At 28.8% G+C, this 21,787-nt stretch overlaps 4 protein-coding genes and 1 long non-coding RNA gene across 8 annotated transcripts; 1 reads left to right on the forward strand and 4 right to left on the reverse strand.

Moving 5' to 3' along the window:
• Positions 1-3: 3 nt before the first annotated feature.
• Positions 4-1,825, reverse strand: LOC123264471 (inositol-tetrakisphosphate 1-kinase-like). Its single transcript, XM_044727782.1, has 6 exons — positions 1,676-1,825; positions 1,371-1,591; positions 1,176-1,274; positions 950-1,091; positions 734-870; positions 4-639 (listed from the first exon to the last, which is right to left on the reverse strand). Exons 2-6 carry the CDS (start codon positions 1,482-1,484, stop codon positions 67-69), a joined length of 1,065 nt encoding a protein of 354 aa, XP_044583717.1. The 5' UTR covers positions 1,485-1,591; positions 1,676-1,825; the 3' UTR covers positions 4-66.
• Positions 1,741-7,573, forward strand: LOC123264472. 3 transcript variants are annotated; one of them, XR_006509343.1, is made up of 6 exons: positions 1,741-1,803; positions 2,070-2,213; positions 2,306-2,347; positions 2,848-2,961; positions 6,146-6,766; positions 7,125-7,573. XR_006509343.1 is itself a non-coding variant. In XM_044727783.1 (3 exons), the coding sequence occupies exons 2-3, from the start codon at positions 6,331-6,333 to the stop codon at positions 7,226-7,228; spliced, it is 540 nt and encodes a 179-aa protein (XP_044583718.1). In that variant the 5' UTR covers positions 2,882-2,961; positions 6,146-6,330; the 3' UTR covers positions 7,229-7,573. The 3 variants fall into 3 exon arrangements, 1 of the variants encoding a protein (XP_044583718.1); XR_006509344.1 differs by lacking the exon at positions 7,125-7,573 and having other exon boundaries at positions 6,146-6,639; positions 6,707-7,100; XM_044727783.1 differs by lacking the exons at positions 1,741-1,803; positions 2,070-2,213; positions 2,306-2,347 and having other exon boundaries at positions 2,882-2,961.
• On the reverse strand, positions 1,941-5,168 carry LOC123264470 (MATH and LRR domain-containing protein PFE0570w-like). Of its 2 annotated transcripts, XM_044727781.1 has the most exons (5): positions 4,661-5,167; positions 2,486-4,577; positions 2,235-2,387; positions 2,107-2,161; positions 1,941-2,030 (listed from the first exon to the last, which is right to left on the reverse strand). In XM_044727781.1, exons 1-5 carry the CDS (start codon positions 4,792-4,794, stop codon positions 1,999-2,001), a joined length of 2,466 nt encoding a protein of 821 aa, XP_044583716.1. In that variant the 5' UTR covers positions 4,795-5,167; the 3' UTR covers positions 1,941-1,998. The 2 variants fall into 2 exon arrangements, with proteins under 2 accessions (XP_044583716.1, XP_044583714.1); XM_044727779.1 differs by lacking the exon at positions 1,941-2,030 and having other exon boundaries at positions 2,031-2,161; positions 4,661-5,168.
• A 762-nt stretch (positions 7,574-8,335) lies between the features above and the next one.
• On the reverse strand, positions 8,336-16,004 carry LOC123264464 (interferon regulatory factor 2-binding protein 2). The gene is made up of 5 exons (XM_044727775.1): positions 14,549-16,004; positions 11,724-11,878; positions 11,457-11,643; positions 11,121-11,365; positions 8,336-11,030 (listed from the first exon to the last, which is right to left on the reverse strand). Exons 1-5 carry the CDS (start codon positions 15,297-15,299, stop codon positions 10,890-10,892), a joined length of 1,479 nt encoding a protein of 492 aa, XP_044583710.1. The 5' UTR covers positions 15,300-16,004; the 3' UTR covers positions 8,336-10,889.
• Positions 16,005-19,788: 3,784 nt separating this feature from the next.
• On the reverse strand, positions 19,789-19,948 carry LOC123264466. Its single transcript, XR_006509342.1, has 2 exons — positions 19,874-19,948; positions 19,789-19,820 (listed from the first exon to the last, which is right to left on the reverse strand). It is a non-coding gene; the product is annotated as an uncharacterized LOC123264466 (long non-coding RNA).
• Between the last annotated feature and the right edge of the window lie 1,839 nt (positions 19,949-21,787).

A 21,787-nucleotide genomic window follows, 5' to 3' on the forward strand; every position in this document is an offset into this window, starting at 1 on the left:
AAAATTAATTATTATAAATTAAATTAATCTCATTGTACTTTAAAATTGAATGTAAAGTTAATACAATTATTTAATAGGTTGTTTCTTTTTATCATCACTTTCAAAACCTGAATCTAATTCTTCGTTACATTTTTTTAATATCGAACAGTCTAAATTATGATTCACTCGCCGTTCGGTAATAAAATTTGTAATTGTGTCAATTAAATGTGTAAAAAAATGTGGATAACCATCGTATCCTGGAAAAACATTAACATCTATAATAGCATATTTTCCAGTATGATTTTCAATGACTACATCAACGCCCAAAAGTGTTAATCCAAAAATTTTCGTCATTTTTGCAACAATATACTGGATAATTTTATGGTTCGGTTCAATTCTCAAAGCTTGATCTTCTTTTGATATCACTGACCATTGTGACTTTGATCCACTCTTCGAGATATCATGTGAACTAAAAAATAGTGTGCTCAATTGCTCGCAATCGATTGGATAAAAATTTCTCAAACTTGGTCTTTCAACAACATGGAAATATTTTCCAACAATAAAAACTTTGTGCAAAACTGCATTATGATTAATAAAATCTTGTGCCACACAAGGTAATTGACAGTCCATGAGATCTTTTTCGTTGAATATTATCATCATCTATAAATTTAAATTAATATTAGCGAACAATTTTTTTTTTTCATTGATTTTATCCTATTTATTCATAACTATAATTTTTTAATCGTTCAACTACCTTATGAGCATCACTGGAACCATGAGCAAATAAAGGTTTACTTATAAATGGAAATTTAATACCCGCTGATCTCAAGTACTTTAAATTTTCATCTGCATTTTCGGATTTCAATTGGATTGTATTCGGAACAAATATATCTGAAATGGATATCATTAAATTTTTTAATATTTTATATTCAAGCAATAAAATTATTTTTCTTTTGCATTCTATACGAACCACTCGATTTGATTTCTTTGTGTAACATTAAATAAGATTGTTGACGATTATTTAGATTTTTAACATTTTCAAAAGGATCTATCAGTATCATTTCTGGATGTTGATACAAATATTCTTGAGCTTTAGTCACAATTCTCTTGGCCTGCAATCAATGTCAAATTTAATAAATAAATAAATATTAATAAAATTTATTTTTTTTTTTTATGATGTAAAAATCGTTTACTACATTTTGATCACCACTCTCTGCTAATGCTAACGTATCGGTTAATTTATGAAGGAAGACGTGGAATGGTCCTTGAGACTCAAGATTACTATCAAGATTAATCTAAAAATTATAAAAAAAACAGTTTAACCTCTAATGAGATTTTGTTGAAAAAATTTACAGAATAATTTTTAAAAAATTAAAAAAAAACCACATTACCTCTTTTAATACAAAACCTTTTTGCTCACAAATATTTTTAAATTCTTTCCAATTCAACTTCTGCTGTTTCTTTTCTGATATCCAATATCCAATTATACTTTTTTCTTTATCCATTTTTTTATGTTTCACAATCACATGTTTTCTTTTAAATTTAAATCTTTTTCTTAAATAACTACTTATGTTTATACATGATATTTATGGAAAAAAAGGATTATACACTACTGTGGAAAAAAATTAATTTACAAAAATCATATAGCAAAATATATTCAAAATAGTACATGTAATATCTTTACAGATATATTTACAAATGTATAGTGTATAAATATAGTGGTATAGTTATAACTTTCAACAAAAACATTTTGAGAGGTTATGGTCTACGTCGTAGACTCTACGAATATCACAACTTAAATATTTCCTTATTTCATGTTTCAAGGTTACTTACCTAATTATTAGTTTTCCACAAGATTACACAATAAAATAATTAGGAATAATATGTAGTGATTGCGAGTATAAATTTAAATACAACAATAACATTCAAGATGAAAATTTTATTTCAAACTAAGAAAAAATTTGTCTTACATACTTATTATTATTATTATTTTATTTAATCTGATAATTTATTTATATTTTATATATCATAAGTCATCAGTGATGTCACATCTGGAAAATGAATAGTTAATTTTGTTATTTATATTTTAGCTATCAATGTTCAAGTAATATGAATTTTTTTTCTTACTGGATGTTGAGTCCCCATTGGAGTTTAATATTTCACCTAGACTTTGGAGTGTTGACTGCAACATGATAATAAAAAAATATTTATTTTCATCTTTACGTAATGTTTATGTAGGAATATAATATACTTACATTCAGAATATTATGTATTTGATCATTTAAGTTCTGATAATAATTTGAATTTTCATTTTCTTGCGAATCAGGAGTACCATTTAATCTTACTTCACCCAACGAAATCGGCAGAGGTAATTCACCTTCTGAATATTGATCTGAACTACTTTTTTCCTAAGCAATGAACGAATTTATTATTATTATTATTATTATTATTATTATTATTATTATAAAAATATAAAAGAAATGATGTATCAATTAACTCTACATACCATTTTTTCTTGTAATATTTCAACCGATGGAATCTTTTCTAGTAATTGAAATGATTCTAGAGATAATGATAATGTTTGTTTTTTATCTTCATTTTGTTTGGTCGATGATTGAATGCTTAAATTTAAGCTATTTGCTATATTTATTGAATTTTTTTCATTATCAGAAATAGGTATTATTTTTTCACCAGTTTGTGATTTATCTTTTAATTCTTCAATTACATTATAGACATTTGTATTATTTTTTTCACGATCAATTGATAAACAAGGTTCAAATTCTCCATGATTTTCTTTATTCAATTCGAAATTTTCAATTTTATCATCATTTGAATTTTTAAGTTCATCTAATGTATTTTCATTTTCAGAAAAAGAAGCTGTTTCAAAACTTTCAGAGTAAATTGCTGAAACATCAAAAGAAGTACGATCTCGAACATCGTCTTTAGAAGAATCAACAACTAAATTCATTTCCACATAATCAGGTTCTACATTTTGATTTATTTGTAATGGAGTATTTTTAGAACTTTGTCGTAACTTAACACTTTTAGATAGTGTTTTTTCATTTGAAAATGAAGATTTTGTAGTTTCAAATTGGTTTTTCTTGTTGTCACATATTTTTTGATTAGTTATATTAAAACTATTTTCAAGTACTTTATAATTTACTTCAGTCTCTTGTTGACAGTCAAATTCTTTAACATTATCGTTATAAGAGAAATCATGACATTCATCTGAATGTCTTTTTTCGTTAATTTGTTTTTGTATCGTTTGAAGAATTTCTGATAAATGAAGTTCAATTTCGGATTTTTCATGAGCAGCAACTTTATCACAATTTTCTATAGTACTTGCTGATAGAGAAAGCTTATTCCTTGTTATAAAAACTTTTGAATCATTATTGATATCAGGTTTGATAATAGGCGTTGGAGGTTCTTCAATGTCATTAGAAATATTTTTTGTATCAATATTAACAGAATAATTATTCAATAGAGTTGAAAATCTTTCAGCTGGCTTAAGCGATTTACTAGTAATAGTTGTTTCTGGACTTAAATTTCTTGTTTGCGCTTTAAATGATAACTTCACTCCATCAAAATTCTTTTCTCTGGTATCACTTTTAGTTATTTTTAAATTAACATTGCTATTATTATTACAGACTATAATTCGAGAAAATATATTAACCAATTTATTCGCATTCTCTGAAAAAGTTTTCATTTTTTCATCGAATTTATTTAATATTTTATCAACGTGTTCAAATTTCGGTGAATAGAGATTAATTTTGTTGAAATCAAAATCATCATTAATTAATTCATCTTCAATAGTTTTATTATAACTTAATTGATGTCGATTTTCTTCTATCAAGTCATCAGTATTCATTTCAATAACATTATTAGTTTCTAACTCAACAATTCGGCACATAAATTCAATAAAGGATCCATTTGATTTTTTAGTGTTTTCATTTATATGTCGTTGTTGGAAATTAGTTTTACACAAATGTTGTCGTTTATCATCACCTGGATTTATTGTTTCTGGTTTTATTTTATCATTACTTATTGAATCACTAGAAATATTTTTTCCAGTCAGCAAGTCTTGAGATTTATCTAATGAAGCAGGTTTCTCATGCGGGGTTTCTTGAATACTTGTTTGTACTGCAATATCAACAGGACTTTCTTTTTTTTGTTTTCGTTCGCACGAATCATTTTTCAATTCAGGTATGTTAGAATTATTTTTCTTAATGATATTATTATCATTTGATAACAAATCAAGTTTTAGTGAGCTAGTTACTGATAATTGACTAGATTGACTTTTAATAGAATCAGTTTTATTCAAAATACCTTTTTTTTTTTTAACTTTCAATTGGGGTTTACTTTCCGAACCACTTTTTTGTTCTTCATTAGTAATTATTTGTTTGTTGTTATTATTTAATGTGAAAACTCTTGGCAGCCTCATCGTATTATTGTTTCGTTGTTCGCAATGACAATTTTGATATTCAATTTCGTTTCCATCAGAACAATAATCATCATCAAGTGACAATATGTCACGATTTAATTCCTTGAACTTAGTATTAACAACTTCTCGTATATATAACACACTTTCATCAGCGTAGCTGTAACAAAGACAAAAGAATTATTATTAAAGAATTACAAAAGAAAAATTTGTTTAAATTTAAATTAAATTATTAAAACATACCTGCTGTCATCAAGACGAAAATTCTTTATGCCATAATTAACTTGAGCAATTTTTTTTTCAACATCATAAATAAGTTTTTCAGCAATGTCTAATATCTCTGAAGTATCAATACTAATATTAAGACTTGAAGACATTTTTTATAATGAATATAGTTTACAAAATTTTGTTTTAAATTACTCTTTGTCTTCTATATTTTCAGTGTCGTGTGAAGTTATTCAAGTTTTATAGAAGCTATAAAAATCGATCTAATTCTGTTTTATATACCTGACAAACAAAAGAGAGTCAATGTCGACAACTTGCACCTTACTCCAGTTGTATATGTGGACATTTCTTTTGTTTTACAATCCATACCAGATGTTTGACCCATGAAAAAGTTAGCCAACCATGTGAAACCCATGCATACACTCGTATATATCGATTTTTAAAGGTTAAACAAGTTAACTTCCTGTAACAAAACTGTATTTTTTATGATTTAAAATTTATTTCAGATGTAGAAATTATAATATTAATTGCTTTTACGTTAAGTATTTTTTGTTTCAAAAATCAAAAATTGGAGTTATAATTTAAAAAGCTACCTCGCGATCACAGATTAGTTTATACGGGATTATTTTTCTGAGAATTATCGAATAAAACTTTTCATATTACGAAAAGTCAATGCATTATAGCTCGAAATCCAGTCATGAAACCAAGTCATTTATAAAATAACGTCAAAAAGAAAAAAAAACAAGTATTTTACATGAAAGTCAGGATTAGAGACTCGTACAAACGTACAGATGCAGATTATAGCTACATCGTAATGGGTACTTTTGTACTTAAAGCATTTAATCTTGAGTAAATCGCGTTTTGGTATAATATAAATGAATAAAATGCCGCTGAGTTAAAGATATTGGAAATAAAAAAAAAATAGATAAAAAATGAAAAATAAAGTTTACAAGTATTTTAACTGAAAAATCTTTCCACGTTCTGGAAGAGTACTGAATGCAAATATTAAGCGCTTATACTTCCAGAAAATTTTTTTTAACATTTTTAATAAAATTTTGAGTTGGGAACGAGAAAAAATAGTCTTAAAAAAAACATTCTACTATATATCTACATGTAGATAAAAATAGTCAACTCTACAGTTTTAAGATACATGAGATATTTGGAGAACAAACTATGCAGATAATCGTAAAAATAAAAAAAAATATACGGTAGTATAATATTATAAGCGTAAGATTTTTATCCCGATTAAATTTGTACATGTTATATTAAATAGTACTTAACAAAAAATTTTATACAGTAAAACCTGTGTGCACTGACCACTGACGGTTCTTAAGGGCGGGGTAAGGGTTTTCACTTTCGAAAAATCGATTTTTTTTTTTTTTGTTTTATCTTATTGTTTAACATTTCAAGAATATGTCCTCAAAATTTTAATCCGATCTAAGCAATATTCTTTAAGTTATTGTTTAATTAGACTCGGGGCCTTTAACGCTCTAACTCTAACAGCTACGGGCGGTTGGGATTGCAATGCAGCTGCTCAGTGTGATGGTTCAATCGAGTTCAAGAGCTGTAAAAAAGAAGGACTTGGCTTCCAAATCCAAGTCAAATGTACAAATTGTGATCCACGCTTTATACCGTCGAGTGAGAAAACTGGTCATCGCTATGAAATCAACACTCGTTTTGCCTTTGTAATGCGTACATTAGGTTTGGGTTTAGCAGGCTGCAATAAATTTTGCGGGCTCATGGACATAGCAAGTAGTTTTCTATCAAAACAATCTTATTTGGATCTCATGAAATCTATTTGCTGCAGCATCGAAACGACTGCTGAGAAATTTCTTGTCTCCGCCGCAGACGAAGAAAAACAGCTAACACGTGCAAATTCGGAGTCAGACACTTTGACCGTTTCTGGTGACGGCACGTGGCAGAAGCAAGGCTTTAGCTCTTCCTTTGGCGTCACTTCCTTGATTGGATATTGGTCTGGAAAAGTTATCGATATTTTCGTAAGTAGTTCGCACTGCCAGGCTTGCAAATTATGGAGAAATCAACTAAATACTGATGAATTTCAAGATTGGTACGAAGAACATGTTGGAAAAGATGAATGCCAAGCAAATCACACCGGACCATCAGGTAAGAAAAATTTTTTTTCTTCACTTTTTTGCTTCATAAACTTTAAACGCGTTTTTCTCAAAACTACTTTTTCAAAGTCCGTGTTCACTGCCATTTGAAAACTACTCGACCGATTCATTTCAAACTTTGTACACATTTTCTTCATATAAAATACCTCCCCCCTACGTTCAGTAAAAATTTTTTTTTAACATTAAGGGTGTTTCCCACCCACAAAATGGCGGAAATTTTAGTCGAAAATAACGGTTCACACTTTAGATGGCCGCCAAAAATTTTTAAATTAAAAAAAAAATAATCAGAGAACGTTGGGGGGAAGATTTGTTTATAATTTAACTAAATTTTTATGGTTTTTCATTTTCAGATAATTTCCGGTCGAGTTACAGTGAACACCGCAAATTGTTTTTTTTTCAAGACGTCCTGGGGGAAGCTCTGTCACGGGCTAATGGTTCAATATCTGTTGCATGAAAAATTTACAGAACATAGTCAAAACTATGCTCAATAATGTATAGAAGGTTTGAATAAAATTGCTCAATCGATATTTGAGATAAAAAATCACAAAAAAAGTGTTTTTTTTACGCTGAAACCCTTACCCCTCCCTTAAAAATAATGGTCATTGTATACAGGTGGTCATTGTATAAAGAATGAAATTCTATGATAGCCAATTAAAGCTCAAATGTTCTAAAAATAGATGTCATATTAGCCAGGTGGTCATTGGTACTTAGGTGGTCATATTAGAAAGGTATATTGATATATTAAATTATTATTTATGCTTGAAGTAAGAAAGAGGGTTTATGTAAAAGTAAAGAGACATCAGACAATTTTAATTCGTAATTGATTTATATAAAATCAATCAAAATTTTCAGGCATTTACTATTTTAAATATCACGAAACTTTGGGAATTTTTAAGATAATTTTGAGTTAAAAAATAATTATGAAAAGAAAATCATAATAGAAAAAATATTATTTTTAATTGTGCTAGATATTTAGATATAAAAAAATTTTAATGGAAGTTAATATTTAATATTATTATTTATAATCCCTTATACTATCATTTTGATCTAAAATCTTACATAGGGATAAGAAACTAACTTTATTTAAAATATTAAATGTTCATTTTAATAAAACATTGTTCATTTATCATTAAAGTTGCTATAAATTATCTCGTATACTAGAAGAAATCAAGCCATTAAGAATTTTAAGTATATTTATTATCGTATCTATGTTATTTATATTCAATCAGTTGCCTCTATACAAATCTAAATTTAATCTCAATGGGTGCTTTCAAATTTGTACATCAATGGAAGTATGAAGAAACTAAACATTTTAAACAAAATTATGAGATTGTCTGGACCGCAATGGATCAATATAGTGCCTACCTTTCCCCACTCCGATTCTTTTTTTTTATCATCTCAGACATAAAATAGATTGAGTTGACATTGATTTTTTTTGGTTAGACGTCATATGAAAGCTCAATTTTAGTGAAGATATTGATATAATGAAATGAAAGCAGCACACTAATTTTATCAATACAGTATGGATTAATAAATAAGTAATTAAATGAGAACAAAATAATTATTACACATCAACATATATATTTTCTGATTTTTTTTTACCTTCATTGCATACATGCGATAAACAGTACAATTGTTACACTTTCCAAGTTGTTTTAATCTAAAAAATCAAAAACAAAAAAAGTTTTTTTTTTCTTTTATTCGCTACTATAATTATCATTCAATGTTAATTTCATTTTTTTTTATTCATTCAAAAAATTTACTTTGTTTTCATTACTTTTTTATTTTAATAATTATATTTTTTCGTAATAGAAAAAGTCACGTTTCTACATGACCCATAAATATTTATTTAAATTTCTGTCAAATGACTTTTCAAAGTACAGACTTTGTAGTCTGATGAAATGTTATTTTACTATCTTAAACAGAAAAGAATTAAAAAAATAACAATATCGCGGGGAATTGCATTTTTTTGTTCACATTAACATAAAAAGATACTGAAGAATATTTTATATTAATTGCCATTTTTAAAAATACATTATAAACAATTTAAAGCCATTAAAAAAATAAAAAAAAAAATAAAACGTTACAATAGATACATTATTTCGTTTTCATAAAAATTTAATTGAGAAGACTTTTGTTATAATGATTAAACATTTATGATGATTCAAACGTTTTATTTTCGTTTTTTTATCAAAGTCATGCTTATGCAATTTGTACCATCTTTTAAAAATATAGTCGGACCTTATTATAAATTTTTTTACTTGGCTATCACCAAATATTTTTTTTAAAAGGCCCGACTAGTCACGGAATTATATACGTTGATTAAAAATTTGCATTTAGAAAGGTTAAAAAAAATTACAATAGACGGGCGGAGTGAAAAATAAAAACTTTTTCATCTTTTTTAATGAAAATTATTCAAGATATTTTTTTTTTACTTTGATATCACTTATATTAATCGATGCATGCTTTAACATTATTTCGATTAACTTTTTTTTGTACAAATATATACAAATTAAAAGAAAAAAATTTAATCGGTAAATGGGAGTCCCACATCAATTGTCTAATATTGAATATCATTCGTTAAATCTTTTAAAATCATTCACTCTTTTTTATATCATATTTTTATCACTACATTTTCATACTTGCAGTCAGAAAAACATTAGTTTACCATTTAGAAAGAATAAACTGATCTTGGGCGGCCTCGAAATTATTAAGTAAACTAACAATAGTTAAAAACTTTCCATACTATAAAGTTGACTTGATCGATCAACTGTTGATTTAAAAATGTTTGATAAATTAATTAAAAATGTTTTGTACACTAAATACTATCTTAATAAACTTTTTAAATAGCGAGTGTTTAGTTCCTGTTGATTTTTTATTTTCTTAAATATACCTTATTTTATATTTAATACAAGCCCAAGACTCAAAGTCTTCAAACTTAATAACTAGAGCTAATAAAAATAAAAACCATTAAATTATTTATCATTAAACAAATTATCAAATTTTATGTGTTTCTAGTTTCACGTACATTAAGTAAATGATAATGAATTTTATTTATTTTATTGTTATTTTTCATCACATAAAAATTTTTATCATTAGTAAAACAATAATCGTTAAGAGATAACGACTTGGATGGCATTTGTGTGAAAATATACAAGCATTTGTGAATGTAAATAAATGTATTCTATGTGCAAAGGAATCACACACAAATGAAATATTAACGCACAATTCTAGATCATTTAGTATTTTTGTACATTGATAACTTGGTTACTTTACTAATAATAATTAATTTCAAATTTATATACACATATACACAATGTACAGAAAGATAGTTTGAACCTTAAAGGTACAAATGAAAATGAACTTACTCGCTTTGAGCGGTACTATTCAAAATAATTAATGATGTAAAATTTCGAACATCATAAACTTGTTACTAGAATGTTAATGAGTCATTGCAATACATAAATTTATTATTCAAGGAGACGTTCATATGTAACAGCATTCAAAACTAAGTACGAATCCTTCTATCATTTTTCTGAAGAACTTAAAAATTCATTGCAACTGTACATGGTCACATAATTAAGAAAGAAAAAAACTAGACAAAAAAAAAATTGAGAAATAAATTAGATAAAATAAAAGAATATTTTCAAAGCTTTATTTTTCTTTGCACATATATAACGCACCAAAAACAATTCACCAGCTTGTCAAAATGCCGAAGAGTGCTGCTCAAAACCGACTGTTAACATTTGTGCTCTTTATAATAAATCATTTATTATTATTCAATCAACTTTATCAAAAATGCTGTTTATATAGAGTGGAAACGATCGGTATTCACATTAAATTTGTTAAAAATGGTATTTATACCAATAAATTGTTAACTGCTAGCAAAAAAATTCCGACACATTTCAAAGTCTTCGGCTCTAACCTAGTTGACTCGATTAGTGAGCAACATTAATACATGTGAATTTTTTAATTTTTTTTTTTCAATCAAAAACAATTTGTATGATGGAACCTTCACGGTTTTCCATCAAAGTATGTCTGCTTATCTCTTTAACGTTGAGATATCGAGCAGTTTACAAATTTGAGCCTCAATTATATCAAAAAACTCTATTTCTTTAAGTTTCGCGTTCTTTTTTTACTTTCAACCCAGTGCTTGCAGTATCTTCAGCGAGAATAGTTGCAATTTCTCCTTGCATGAATGCCCAAGGCACCTGACTATCAGCCAAAGGACATTTTTCTCCACTTGGACAGTAAACCTGTAATAATAATAACATATGTAAGTTTTTATTGCTATAACTAAGTTCAATAACAAAAAAAAAATTTTTTATTTCGAATGAGATACTGACCTCTGATCCAGCACCCTGTCTTTTGATGCTGTCTCGACTACATGGGAAACAGAACTTGTGATGAGGGACACTAGGGCATTGAACAAAATGAGTGTCCTCAAGACGACCTTGACAGAGTGTACACTTGAGTGCAGGCGCTGTCACTGGTTCAGATCCAGTAGATTGGGCGGTTACACCTTCTGATGATGTCATCACAGTTGTAGATGATACATGTCTAGATCCATTTTGTCTTCGTGCTGAAGATCCTACAAAGAAAAATAATAATTAATATATTAATAATGTTGCTTTTCAGTTAATAACTTATTGATATTATTAGTAACATAACACAATTAATACCTGAACTGTTAGGACTATGTTGAGAGCCCCTGGAAACACTACGTTGTTGAACATTGGATGCAGTTGTTGGAGGACTTCTACTAGTTGGACTGGGATTATTGGGAGGCTGTGATACAGGTTCAGGTGATGTTAAAGTGTCAGCAACAGACATTAAAGCAGCCATTGGCGACGGACCTCCAGTTGTTCCCTACAAAAAAATTAATCCCCAAGTTTAGATAGTGCTCGTTTATAAATAAATAAGAATCATTGAATAAGAAAAAGATTTACTTGATGATGATTCCCTTGCTGATTCCCACCTCCTGTTTCTTGAGGAGGAGGAGGTGGAGGTGGTGGACTGGTCCTGGGACGAAGAGGCGATCCACCGCCACCATTGGTAGCAACGCTTGCTGGCGCCAGTGGAATTGACGGACCGACATAACCACCTGTAAATAAGGAAAATAAATTCATTAAATATTCATTAGTTGAATCTCAAAGTAAAATTAAATATTATAGAATTAATAAAAATAGGATTTTCTTTACTTCCAATAGAAAGTTTATGACGACACTAAAACCGAATCATCAAGACTTAAAATTACGTTCCAAGTCCTGTTGTATCTATTATACATTCAATTCACGGAATTTACTCGGGACATGATAGAATGTTAAATATTCAATTTACAAATGTCTGATAGGCAATACGTAGAATAACTAAAATTAGAATTGATAATATTTACAATACAGCAGCTAAGTAAATTACTCATGTACACTTGATTTTATTATCTACAATTTATAATTTTTAGCATACGTGATAATAATTGTTTTTTTATTATTTTCCAATGATGAAGAAACATATGATGTGTCATTTTCTTACAGAGAGAGAATCATAATAATATATATAGGGTAAAAAAAAAAAGTACATAAAATATTATCACAAAGTAAAACCGGTTCAAGAGTGGATCCAGCATGGAATCGGAGCGTTGAGTCAGTCAGTCAGTGAGACAACATGAAGCACGCAATCGCCAGTCGACGGGACATGTGACCGGTACTTTTCCGTGACCACAAGAACCATCAATACATGTTATACAGCACAGCAAGGAAAGAGAGATAACATTCGAGCATTTTTCCCCCCGTACACGCAAACTCGATATCGTGAAACAAGACAAGACATACGAAGACACAACGATAGACAAGGAGCGCAAGAAAAGATAGTAAGGGGTAATGGCTTAGTCACCGGTCGTTGCGTTGCAGTTGCGGCCTTGTTTCAGAATCGCTACTAGCTATATATACATATAATACATTCACTACATCATCATCATCATCATCATCATCACACACACACACACACGCACACACATTCATTCATGCCTACATGCAATAATATATATATATATATGTATAGATACATCAGTAGATGACGTAGCTTACATCCATTAAAGTAATTTATCAAATATACCTATGTATTCAATATTAACGTAAACTTTGTCAATTTATTGCGAAAACTCTTTTGAATGGCCGTTTAAACTCCATGTCGCTAGTAGTAGAAACACCAGTAGACGCCATATTGGTCAGAAGTGCTGATCGATGGCAAACTAGTCGCTTTGCGTTTATGTATTCACGTAACGTGTTCATAAACATTTTATTTTTGTCAATTCAAAAATTTTTGTTTACACAAAATTCATTTTTGTTTTTACTTTATTCAATTCTAGTCGTAGACTAAATTTATAATATCGCACGACTAGCGTTTTAAAATTTATTATTATTTTACGAAAACAATTAAATTTTGTATATCTCAAATCTGGATAAAAATATCCTGTATATAAATTTTTATAAATATTTTATATTCTGATGTCAATTTATTTATATTATAATATTGTTTAAGAGAAAGAGTAGAAGAAGATGAGAATGGCGTCTCTTTTTTTTTAGTTGAACTTATAGGAATTCTACTGTAGTCAATTTCAGTAAATTTTTAAGAATATACTCAACAATCTGTTAAAAATATATATTGTTTAATTTGCTTTATTATTTTTAAAATATTCAATTAATCATGTCTTTATTTTTCACATTCTAATAATTTCCAAGGAATTGATTTTTAATCAATAAATAAGGTTAAAAATAAGATAATTGCTATCGAGTTGAACGTTAGAGTTTATCTTCAATCAAAAATGAATCTGTAATAACAATCATTGTCGCTTGTATCCAATATTTTTTTTTTTTTTTTAACCAAGAAATTCAGCGTTTAAAAGTATAAAAGGAAAATGTTTATATAGAAACAAGACGTTTAACCGTTATTTAGGAATTTTTTAGTTTTCTACCTGCTCAAAAGTTCTCAAGATTTATTACCATTTGTAACGGAAATCTATTTAAGATTCGGAAAGTAATAACGGTATTTGTCTTTCTTTTAAGAAAAACTAAGGATCAAAAATTAATGGGAAGAAATGAAAACAACAACTAAAGTTTATCAAAAATTTAACCATATAAATTTTATTATCCTGCGCATATTTACCATGCATCAATAACTTTTCTATTTTTGTAACTAAATAAAATTTTAAAAAATTGAGGTTTAAAAATGTTATAAAAATTTATTTCGCGTATCTAGAAGTGGAGCGAAGCTTTTTCCTGATAGGATAAAGTTAGTATAGTGTGAAGAGAAACAGATATACATTATCGATCGGCCAACGTGTCACGTGTGAGTAAATAGGAGAGGGAAAAAAACATACATGGGAATTAAAGTGATGAGTCATAAAAGCTCAAATCAACTACGATATATTATGATTATTATTATTGCATACTAAGAACTTCTTTTATTTTTTTTTACCTCGGCAATTGAATATACTAAGTAATAGTTTGTAAAAACTACGAAGTTAGATAAAATAATAACAAACAATAGTAAAAAAGTGAAAAAATTTTTCATTCTATTCATTAGCTTGAAAGATTCATATCAAGAAAACCGGATCCATTCATTGGTCTAAATATATAATCATAACGTCATAGTCAACATTTTTTTTTGTTTTTAGCGTGTGTAATTTAAAATGCTCGTACACCCACTTGAAATAAAAATGTGACGGTATGTATGTATGTATGTACATAAAATATGTTGAAAAACAAGAACCTACCGTTGGCCTTGAAAGTTGTAGCAGTCTCAAAACTGGGTGCCCTAACTGGATGTTTTTCTTTGCTTCTGTCTTGAACATAGCTAACAGCAAGACTAACAGCAGGAAGAGATTCACCTCGAGTAAGAGGTGGCCTGACTGGATGCTGTTCTTCAAGCGATAATCTTTTTTCTGGATGTTCATCTTCATCAATGGTAGAGATTCCTCGTTTTAATTGTGTGCTACGACTGTGACTGAGATTAACATGATGACTTACAGCAGCTAAGTGAGCATTTGACATCCGTACATTGTTATTTCTCATGCCATTTGCTAATTCATGAGGTTCTTCATGCTGTTGTTGACGGGCTGCTGCGACCAGTTGTTGCTGCTGTTGTTGTTGCTGCTGCTGCTGCTGTCGTGTATTTGAATTAAAGTCATTTATAGAGTTGCGGTGGTGGAGTTGTGAATAACTGGCAATATTGTGGTGCCTAGAATGGACTTGTCCGGCGTTTTGAATTGGTAAAACATCAAGATTCGTCCCACCATTATGCTCCGAGTGACTGGTACTTCTGTATGCTTTTGAAACTGATGGTCTGGTATCCTGGAAGCCATGAGCCTTTTTCAGCTGTTTTGCTGACTCTAATACTAAATCTATTCTGTCTGCGCCTTCGTAATTAACACACCCACGACATACTGGCTCTGAAAATTCCATTATCATAGCCCATGGCATACGAGGTAGGTCACACAGGTAGCACTGGGTTCGTTTTCCCATCATCTTGATGAATAGTTATTTAAGTTTGTCTTCAATTCAAGATAAAAATTTAATTATTTTTCCCGTATTTTATGCTTAAGTTTACTATACACACTACGTAAAAAAATAGTAATCCTTTATCTCATGATTTCTTTCAAAATCATTTGGAAGCTTTGTCTTCCTCCACTAACACTAAAAATATTCACTAATAAACCAAATGAAATTCGTAATTATGTAGAAAATTAAAAAACAAAAAAAAAAAAATAAACAAGTAACGAATCACTCGGGACTGAAAAATAATTAACTCACTCACACGCGTGGAGAGATGCGAATCTCAAGCATTAAACTTTAACCACAAGGGTGGAGTCACGTCGGATGAAAAAGGAGAAAAATATGATAAAAATAAATAAAATTTAAAAAACGTCCAACACAATGATTTTAAAAAAATTTTTTAGAGCTTATAATATCTACAAAAAAATGATATAATTGTAATTACTAAGTTAATTTCATGCGCTTCACTTACAATTATTGTATTGAACAAATTACTACCACGAAAATAACAGCGGTAACAAACGCGGAACGCTCGAGAATGCGACGTTGAAACGAACTTACGGGTGTAATTCCCCACTACTTTTAATAAAGCTCGAGCTCCAGCCAATGAGCAAACATGGCGTCACAAAACGCGACGTCACGATTTATTTGCGCATGCGTTATACATTCCGCGCAGCTTCTCTCCTTACGTTGCATTCTCGCGCGACTGACCGGCTACCACTCTTTCCCCCGCGTACATGACGCTCGACCCCGGGGGACACGTACACTGAGCGCAACGGCAAACCGGGATCGTGCGATTGTATTAGCAAGAGTCAGCATCACACCCGCCAAAAATTATCCAAACCCAAAAATATAAATATTTTGTTTTGTTTTTTTTTAATTTTCATTTTTTCAGTTGTCAGATAAATTATGTGATTACTGATTTGATTACTTATACTTGTATGTCATTAAAAATGTTTACATTATATAACATAATTTTATTGATTTTTGATTTTTTTATTTTAATAGAACCAAATTTAAGAAATTAAACTGAAATTTTTATTTATAAAAATATTGTCATTTTAAAAAATCATTTGATACTTTTTTGTAGACAAAAAACAATCATGATATTTTTATAAATTATTGTAAAAAATAATTATTTGCTTATAAACATATTATCGATGTAAGTATGTAATAATAACTCGGTCAACTGGATGTTATTAATTTTTTTTTATTTATTGAGAGAACATAAAAAAAAACAATCAATTCTTTATTTAAGTTTTCTGTTTTGATCATAATATACAAAATCATAAAACGTTATATTTTGTTGTTCAATGTATCTATAAGACATATTAATGCTTTTAGTGTCATTACTACTAAATAGTAATGTCACCATTATGAGGGGAAAAAAAAAACAAAAAAAAAAGAATTTAAATAAAAAAAAAACTAGTTAGTTAAAGATATATAAACTGTCGTTAAAGATAAATAGATATAAAAGTATAGATTATAAGCACGTGCAGTAATTGTTCTCAACTCTATTGTTTACTATTATTATGCTTGAGAACTCTACTTTAAAATCGTTTCTTGTACGTTATATAATGTATTCACAAACAGTCGTTGACCGCCTTACAGTACTCATTTTGGTTTTTTAACTCACCTATTTATTTTATAAATATATATTTATACAAGTATACACAGGCACATATGTATTATAAATTTTGTTGTGTGGATGAAAATACAATAAATTTTAATAATGTATATTACGTCATTTCTACAAGTATTTATCAAAGTGAGTCTTATACAGTTTTATTTTTTTAAATTGGTTGAGTGACATCACATTGAGACTGCCACAAGCGAGCACAAATCTTTAATGTAATTCTTTGTCTGATATGACAAAGTCAAATGTATACATATATATATAGAAAAAATTTTAACATAGGATAATGTAAGATACCAGAAAGAGAAACTCCAAATATTATTACTCCCCATTTCATTCATCGGTTTTTACTTTTATTTTTATATAATCATCAATAGTTAAGAGCAATTAATAAATAAATACTAATTATAAATATTTCTTTTCCTTACAGAATATAATGTGTATATTTTTTATTCATTCATATTTGTCTTACAATTTCTAGTTAGTTATTGCACGCCTCATAGCGCGAAGCGCGTGAGGTTGTGCTTTATACTCGACTCGTCAAGGTCAAGCAATTTTGTGATCTTTAAATTCCTCTATCACAACCATATTACACTTATACAATGATATAAGTAGATGTACACCGAAAAAACATTTAAATTAAACCATCTTTTACTTTCTAAAATCATTTCATGTTGCTATTTTGAAAAAAAAACGTTTTGAAAAAAATTTTACGTGGACGTCCGGATGTCACTCCATTTTGGATGTACCAACGATTACTCTCGAACAAATTGATATTTCAAGACCGGACCTTTTTTATTAGTTTCAGAATTCGATGAACTGGGTCCGTATTTCATATCAGTGGCCTAGTTTACGTATTTTTTTTTAAATTGAATTTTTATTAAAGTTCACTACGATACAACCGTACAAAGCCAAACGAACTTTTCTGATTTGTTACGTGAAAACTATGAAGCTAGATCACCACTAGATCACCACTTGATCAAGCTAGATTTTTTTAGACTGCGTGCGCTATGACAAGAAAAAAGGGCGCCGATATTTAAAAAAAAAATAAAAAATACTCTGAAAGAAATTACTTAATAATAATTTTTTTTTTTTTTTAATCAATTACACAATTAATTTTTTTCTTAAAAAATGAATGAGCGTTATGAGGCGTGCACTTTTGGATTTTCCAAACTTTTTTTTTCAATACTTACAAACTTTAATAATTACCTATCAATTACAGTTTGTATAATTATTCATTTTTATCATAAAATTCCGACCATTAAAATTTTTTTCCACTTGAAAACGATAATACAAAAGCTAGTTGACCTTGAACTACGTCGTGAGTAACTATTTAGGAAGTTATTAATATAATGGATAAAGCGATAAAAAAAACATCGCTATCTTGACTATTAAAAATAAAAAAATTGTTTTTACTGTTTTAAAGTACATTTAGTGAATAAATTTATACTTCCACCGTATTTATACAATCAAATAAAATATCTTTATTAATAAACACAATATTATTGAACTAAAGAAAGAATTGATATCTTCACTACATTGAATTATTAACTTAATAATTTCTTTATACCAAAGTTATAAAGATAATTCATAAATTATTTGAATATAAATTAGTTGAAATCTTAATTCTAATGTTTAACATGTACTACACATCTTAAACGCGACAACTCTGAGTGTGCTATAAAAAATGAAGCTTCTAAAATTCATCAATCGTCACACGGGTCGAACCCCTTAATTTCAAATATTCAAATATTTATTTATGTTGTTTTTTCTGTAAATTCAAAATTCTTATCAATATAAAATAAATTAATAAGACGTTGAAAAATTTAGAAATTATTAATTTGATATTTTGAATTTTTTTCTTTTAATGTAAACCTGAATTAAAAAAAAATAATAATAATAAAATAACAAATTGTATAATAAAACGTGACAAAATAAAAGCAAGTTATAAAATTGTTCTAGTGTAACTCATACTTTGTTGGCGGACAAAACCGGGCTGACGATGCTACGTGTTCGCGGTTTATCGTACGGGCCGTGACGTCATCTACAGTCTACGACAACACGACACGACGGGAAATAGTATGTATAGTACGCTAGTAAGAGAAAAGGACGTCTGGCAACGTCGTGGCGCTATACAGCGTTGCCACATTATAAGAGTTTTGTTTATGCATACATACAACATATAACAGCAGCCAACAAAGAAAGAGCCAACTATTGTATGTATACGTATACATATACATATCACAGACACCGTTGCCAATGTGCTGCGCTAAAATAAGAAAAAGAGTAAAATACTCAAGTGTGAATTGAAGAGAAACAAATTGATGAGTTGAGTCTTTACTATTAAGCGTGCCGGAAATTCGAGTCATCACTTTCGTTCATAATCCTCTACTCCCGTTATATTTTTATTGTGACAAAAGAAAGTATTATAAAATATTAATTAATATTTATAAATATATATGATATATGATACTAAAATATAAAAACAAAAAATAATAATGTCAAAGAATTTCATTTTTATTGTTAAAAATTTATTGTTGAGATTTAAGAGTAAAAATAACAACAAAAATAATATTTCTATGTCACGTCACAGACAGTTGCTATAGTATTGCTATTGCTGCAAACCAGAGACTCTGAGAAAATCAATCCGGTTATTCATCTACTAACTTTTCGACGAAAGAGCGCCGAGTAGAGGTTGTTATGTAGTACTAACCGAATGGCAAAACTCCGCCCGCTCTTCATTTCCCTCTTCTTCTAACCAGTCACGGCGAACAAGGCGCTCTGTTGATATTGACCGAAGAAGAAGAGGTTGGCTTAGGTTATTTCTGTAAGCTTCTACCATCTCTACGCTGCAATAACTTAAATATCCCACACTATAATTATTTGAAAACTTACAGAACATCCTGAATACCTTTCGATATATTTTCAGGATCCAAGTAACATGATGTCCTTAAATAGTATAATTCAATACAAGAGTATTTTAGATACTGATGCGAGTTAGAGAGCTAGATTCACGGCAGAGTTTCATTAAAGAATATAAATATTATTTGATTACAATTTGAAATTAGAGAAGTAACGAACTAAAATTCGTTCGATTCAGTAGATATTGTTTATTTCTTTCATACGAAATAGTTTTTTTTTTTTTTTTTTTTTTTTTTTTTTTAATGATAACTAATCGAAAAAATCATAAATAGTTTATTAACATAACTGTGATATCAAAACTAAAAAAATTAATATTTAAGATAATATAAAAATTAACAGACATCTAATTAATTTTTAACAAATAAATTATTGCAAAAAAAATATTTTCAAAGAAATACCATCAATAATTTTTTAAAATTTCTACGTGAATTTTTAAAAAATTTTCCTTCCCAATCTATTTGTTAAATCAAACTAAAAAATGATCAGGTATCTGGTGATTTCAGCATCATTAAAATTTAAGATATTTAAACTATGTACAATTAATGAATTATAAAAAAAAGACAGTAATGTATGGTCGCTTGGATGTTTTACTTGGAGAATATTTCGCAATATGTTATCACAAAACATCAACTATCAAAAGTATACATAACAATGAGAAGTTTATGCAATACGAAAGCATATATTTATCGTAATGCTGCATTTAATACAATAAAGATAATCGGTGACCGAGACGCGTGAAAACCCGACCACGGTTACCACAAACCACAGTAACATAGTTGGGTACATTGTGCGTGAGCCATGACGTTGACGTCATGAGACTCAACAATCACGAAACTCTACGTGACTGGGAAATCTAAATGCGTTAAAATTAAAAGTTTGCGTGAATGTCACGTGGTCGTTTCATGAAGTAAAATAACAATATTTTAATTTAAAAACTATAATACAATCTATCTCGTTTTATAGGTTGATGGCGTGAAATATCTGTTCCGTCTACGTCTGTTTATACTTGTTTGTAAACAAACTAACCAGCTAGAGATAAGTGAGAGACAAGACAAGAGATAGCTCAACTCTATGTATACTCTTGCCTTACCTTTTACTTCAATCTCTCTTACTCTTTCGTGCTCTTTCGACTTCTTGTACTCATGCGTGACGTCACGCTGCAACCCAGTGTCGTTATCATTCCACTGAACTATGGAGTATAGTATACTAATACGTTGCTCAGAAAATGTGTCATATATGAGTAGAGTCTCGTGTTATGACAGTGTGTGAACGGGATGGTAAGCCAGTTATGTATGTCGATCTACTGCAATACCTATACTACTTAAAATCATTCTCTGTTATACTCTTTCACACATCGTTGCCAATCGTCGCGCTTCTGCGCAACCGGTTTCAATGTGCAAACTATAGGCACAGCAGACTGCTCTCTTCGTCCCATTTGCACATCGTTCAATAGACACTGCTCATCTCTATCCTCTATGTTACTATTCTTTTTTTTCCTTTTCATATTTTCAGTTCTCCTTCTCATCTATATATCTGTGTATACGAACACAGCAAAATCTACAAGGTAATTTTGTAAATTGCATATATCAAGCGACCCTACCAAAATATATAAAGTTTCCATATTCTTTAAGCATGAGTATAAGCCAAAATTTATTTCTGATAATACTTTAAATATTATGTTTTATTTAAATGTTAAATACAAAGTTATGATTGTGTATTATTTTATTTTCAGTTGTTGCTTTAAATCAATATTATTTGAAAAAAATTGTGACGCGCGCACGTTTCAATTTAATTTTTTTATTTTTTTAAAAATCTGTACATACGCTAAAGTTAGATTTTTTTTTCATAGTTTGCAATGCAAAAAAAAATATTTTAATCACGAAAAATATCTTCTTCAACCAAC

This window comes from Cotesia glomerata, linkage group LG4 (assembly GCF_020080835.1).
Source record: "Cotesia glomerata isolate CgM1 linkage group LG4, MPM_Cglom_v2.3, whole genome shotgun sequence".
NCBI lineage: Eukaryota > Metazoa > Arthropoda > Insecta > Hymenoptera > Braconidae > Cotesia > Cotesia glomerata.

Bases quoted from the DNA above. Each gene is read 5' to 3' on its own strand.
- LOC123264471 (XM_044727782.1), bottom strand. From the start codon at position 1,484: ATGGATAAAGAAAAAAGTATAATTGGATATTGGATATCAGAAAAGAAA. The intron at 1,092-1,175 runs GTAGTAAACGAT...CATTGATTGCAG, and splicing joins CAGAGAGTGGTGATCAAAAT to GCCAAGAGAATTGTGACTAA. The intron at 640-733 runs GTAGTTGAACGA...TTAAATTTATAG, and splicing joins GTTCCAGTGATGCTCATAAG to ATGATGATAATATTCAACGA.
- LOC123264470 (XM_044727779.1), bottom strand. From the start codon at position 4,794: ATGTCTTCAAGTCTTAATATTAGTATTGATACTTCAGAGATATTAGAC. The intron at 4,578-4,660 runs GTATGTTTTAAT...TCTTTGTTACAG, and splicing joins TTTCGTCTTGATGACAGCAG to CTACGCTGATGAAAGTGTGT. The intron at 2,388-2,485 runs GTATGTAGAGTT...TTCATTGCTTAG, and splicing joins AAATATTACAAGAAAAAATG to GAAAAAAGTAGTTCAGATCA.
- LOC123264472 (XM_044727783.1), top strand. From the start codon at position 6,331: ATGCGTACATTAGGTTTGGGTTTAGCAGGCTGCAATAAATTTTGCGGG. The intron at 6,767-7,124 runs GTAAGAAAAATT...TTTCATTTTCAG, and splicing joins AAATCACACCGGACCATCAG to ATAATTTCCGGTCGAGTTAC.
- LOC123264464 (XM_044727775.1), bottom strand. From the start codon at position 15,299: ATGATGGGAAAACGAACCCAGTGCTACCTGTGTGACCTACCTCGTATG. The intron at 11,644-11,723 runs GTAAATCTTTTT...ATTTTTTTGTAG, and splicing joins AGCAAGGGAATCATCATCAA to GGAACAACTGGAGGTCCGTC. The intron at 11,366-11,456 runs GTATTAATTGTG...TTTTCTTTGTAG, and splicing joins ACATAGTCCTAACAGTTCAG to GATCTTCAGCACGAAGACAA.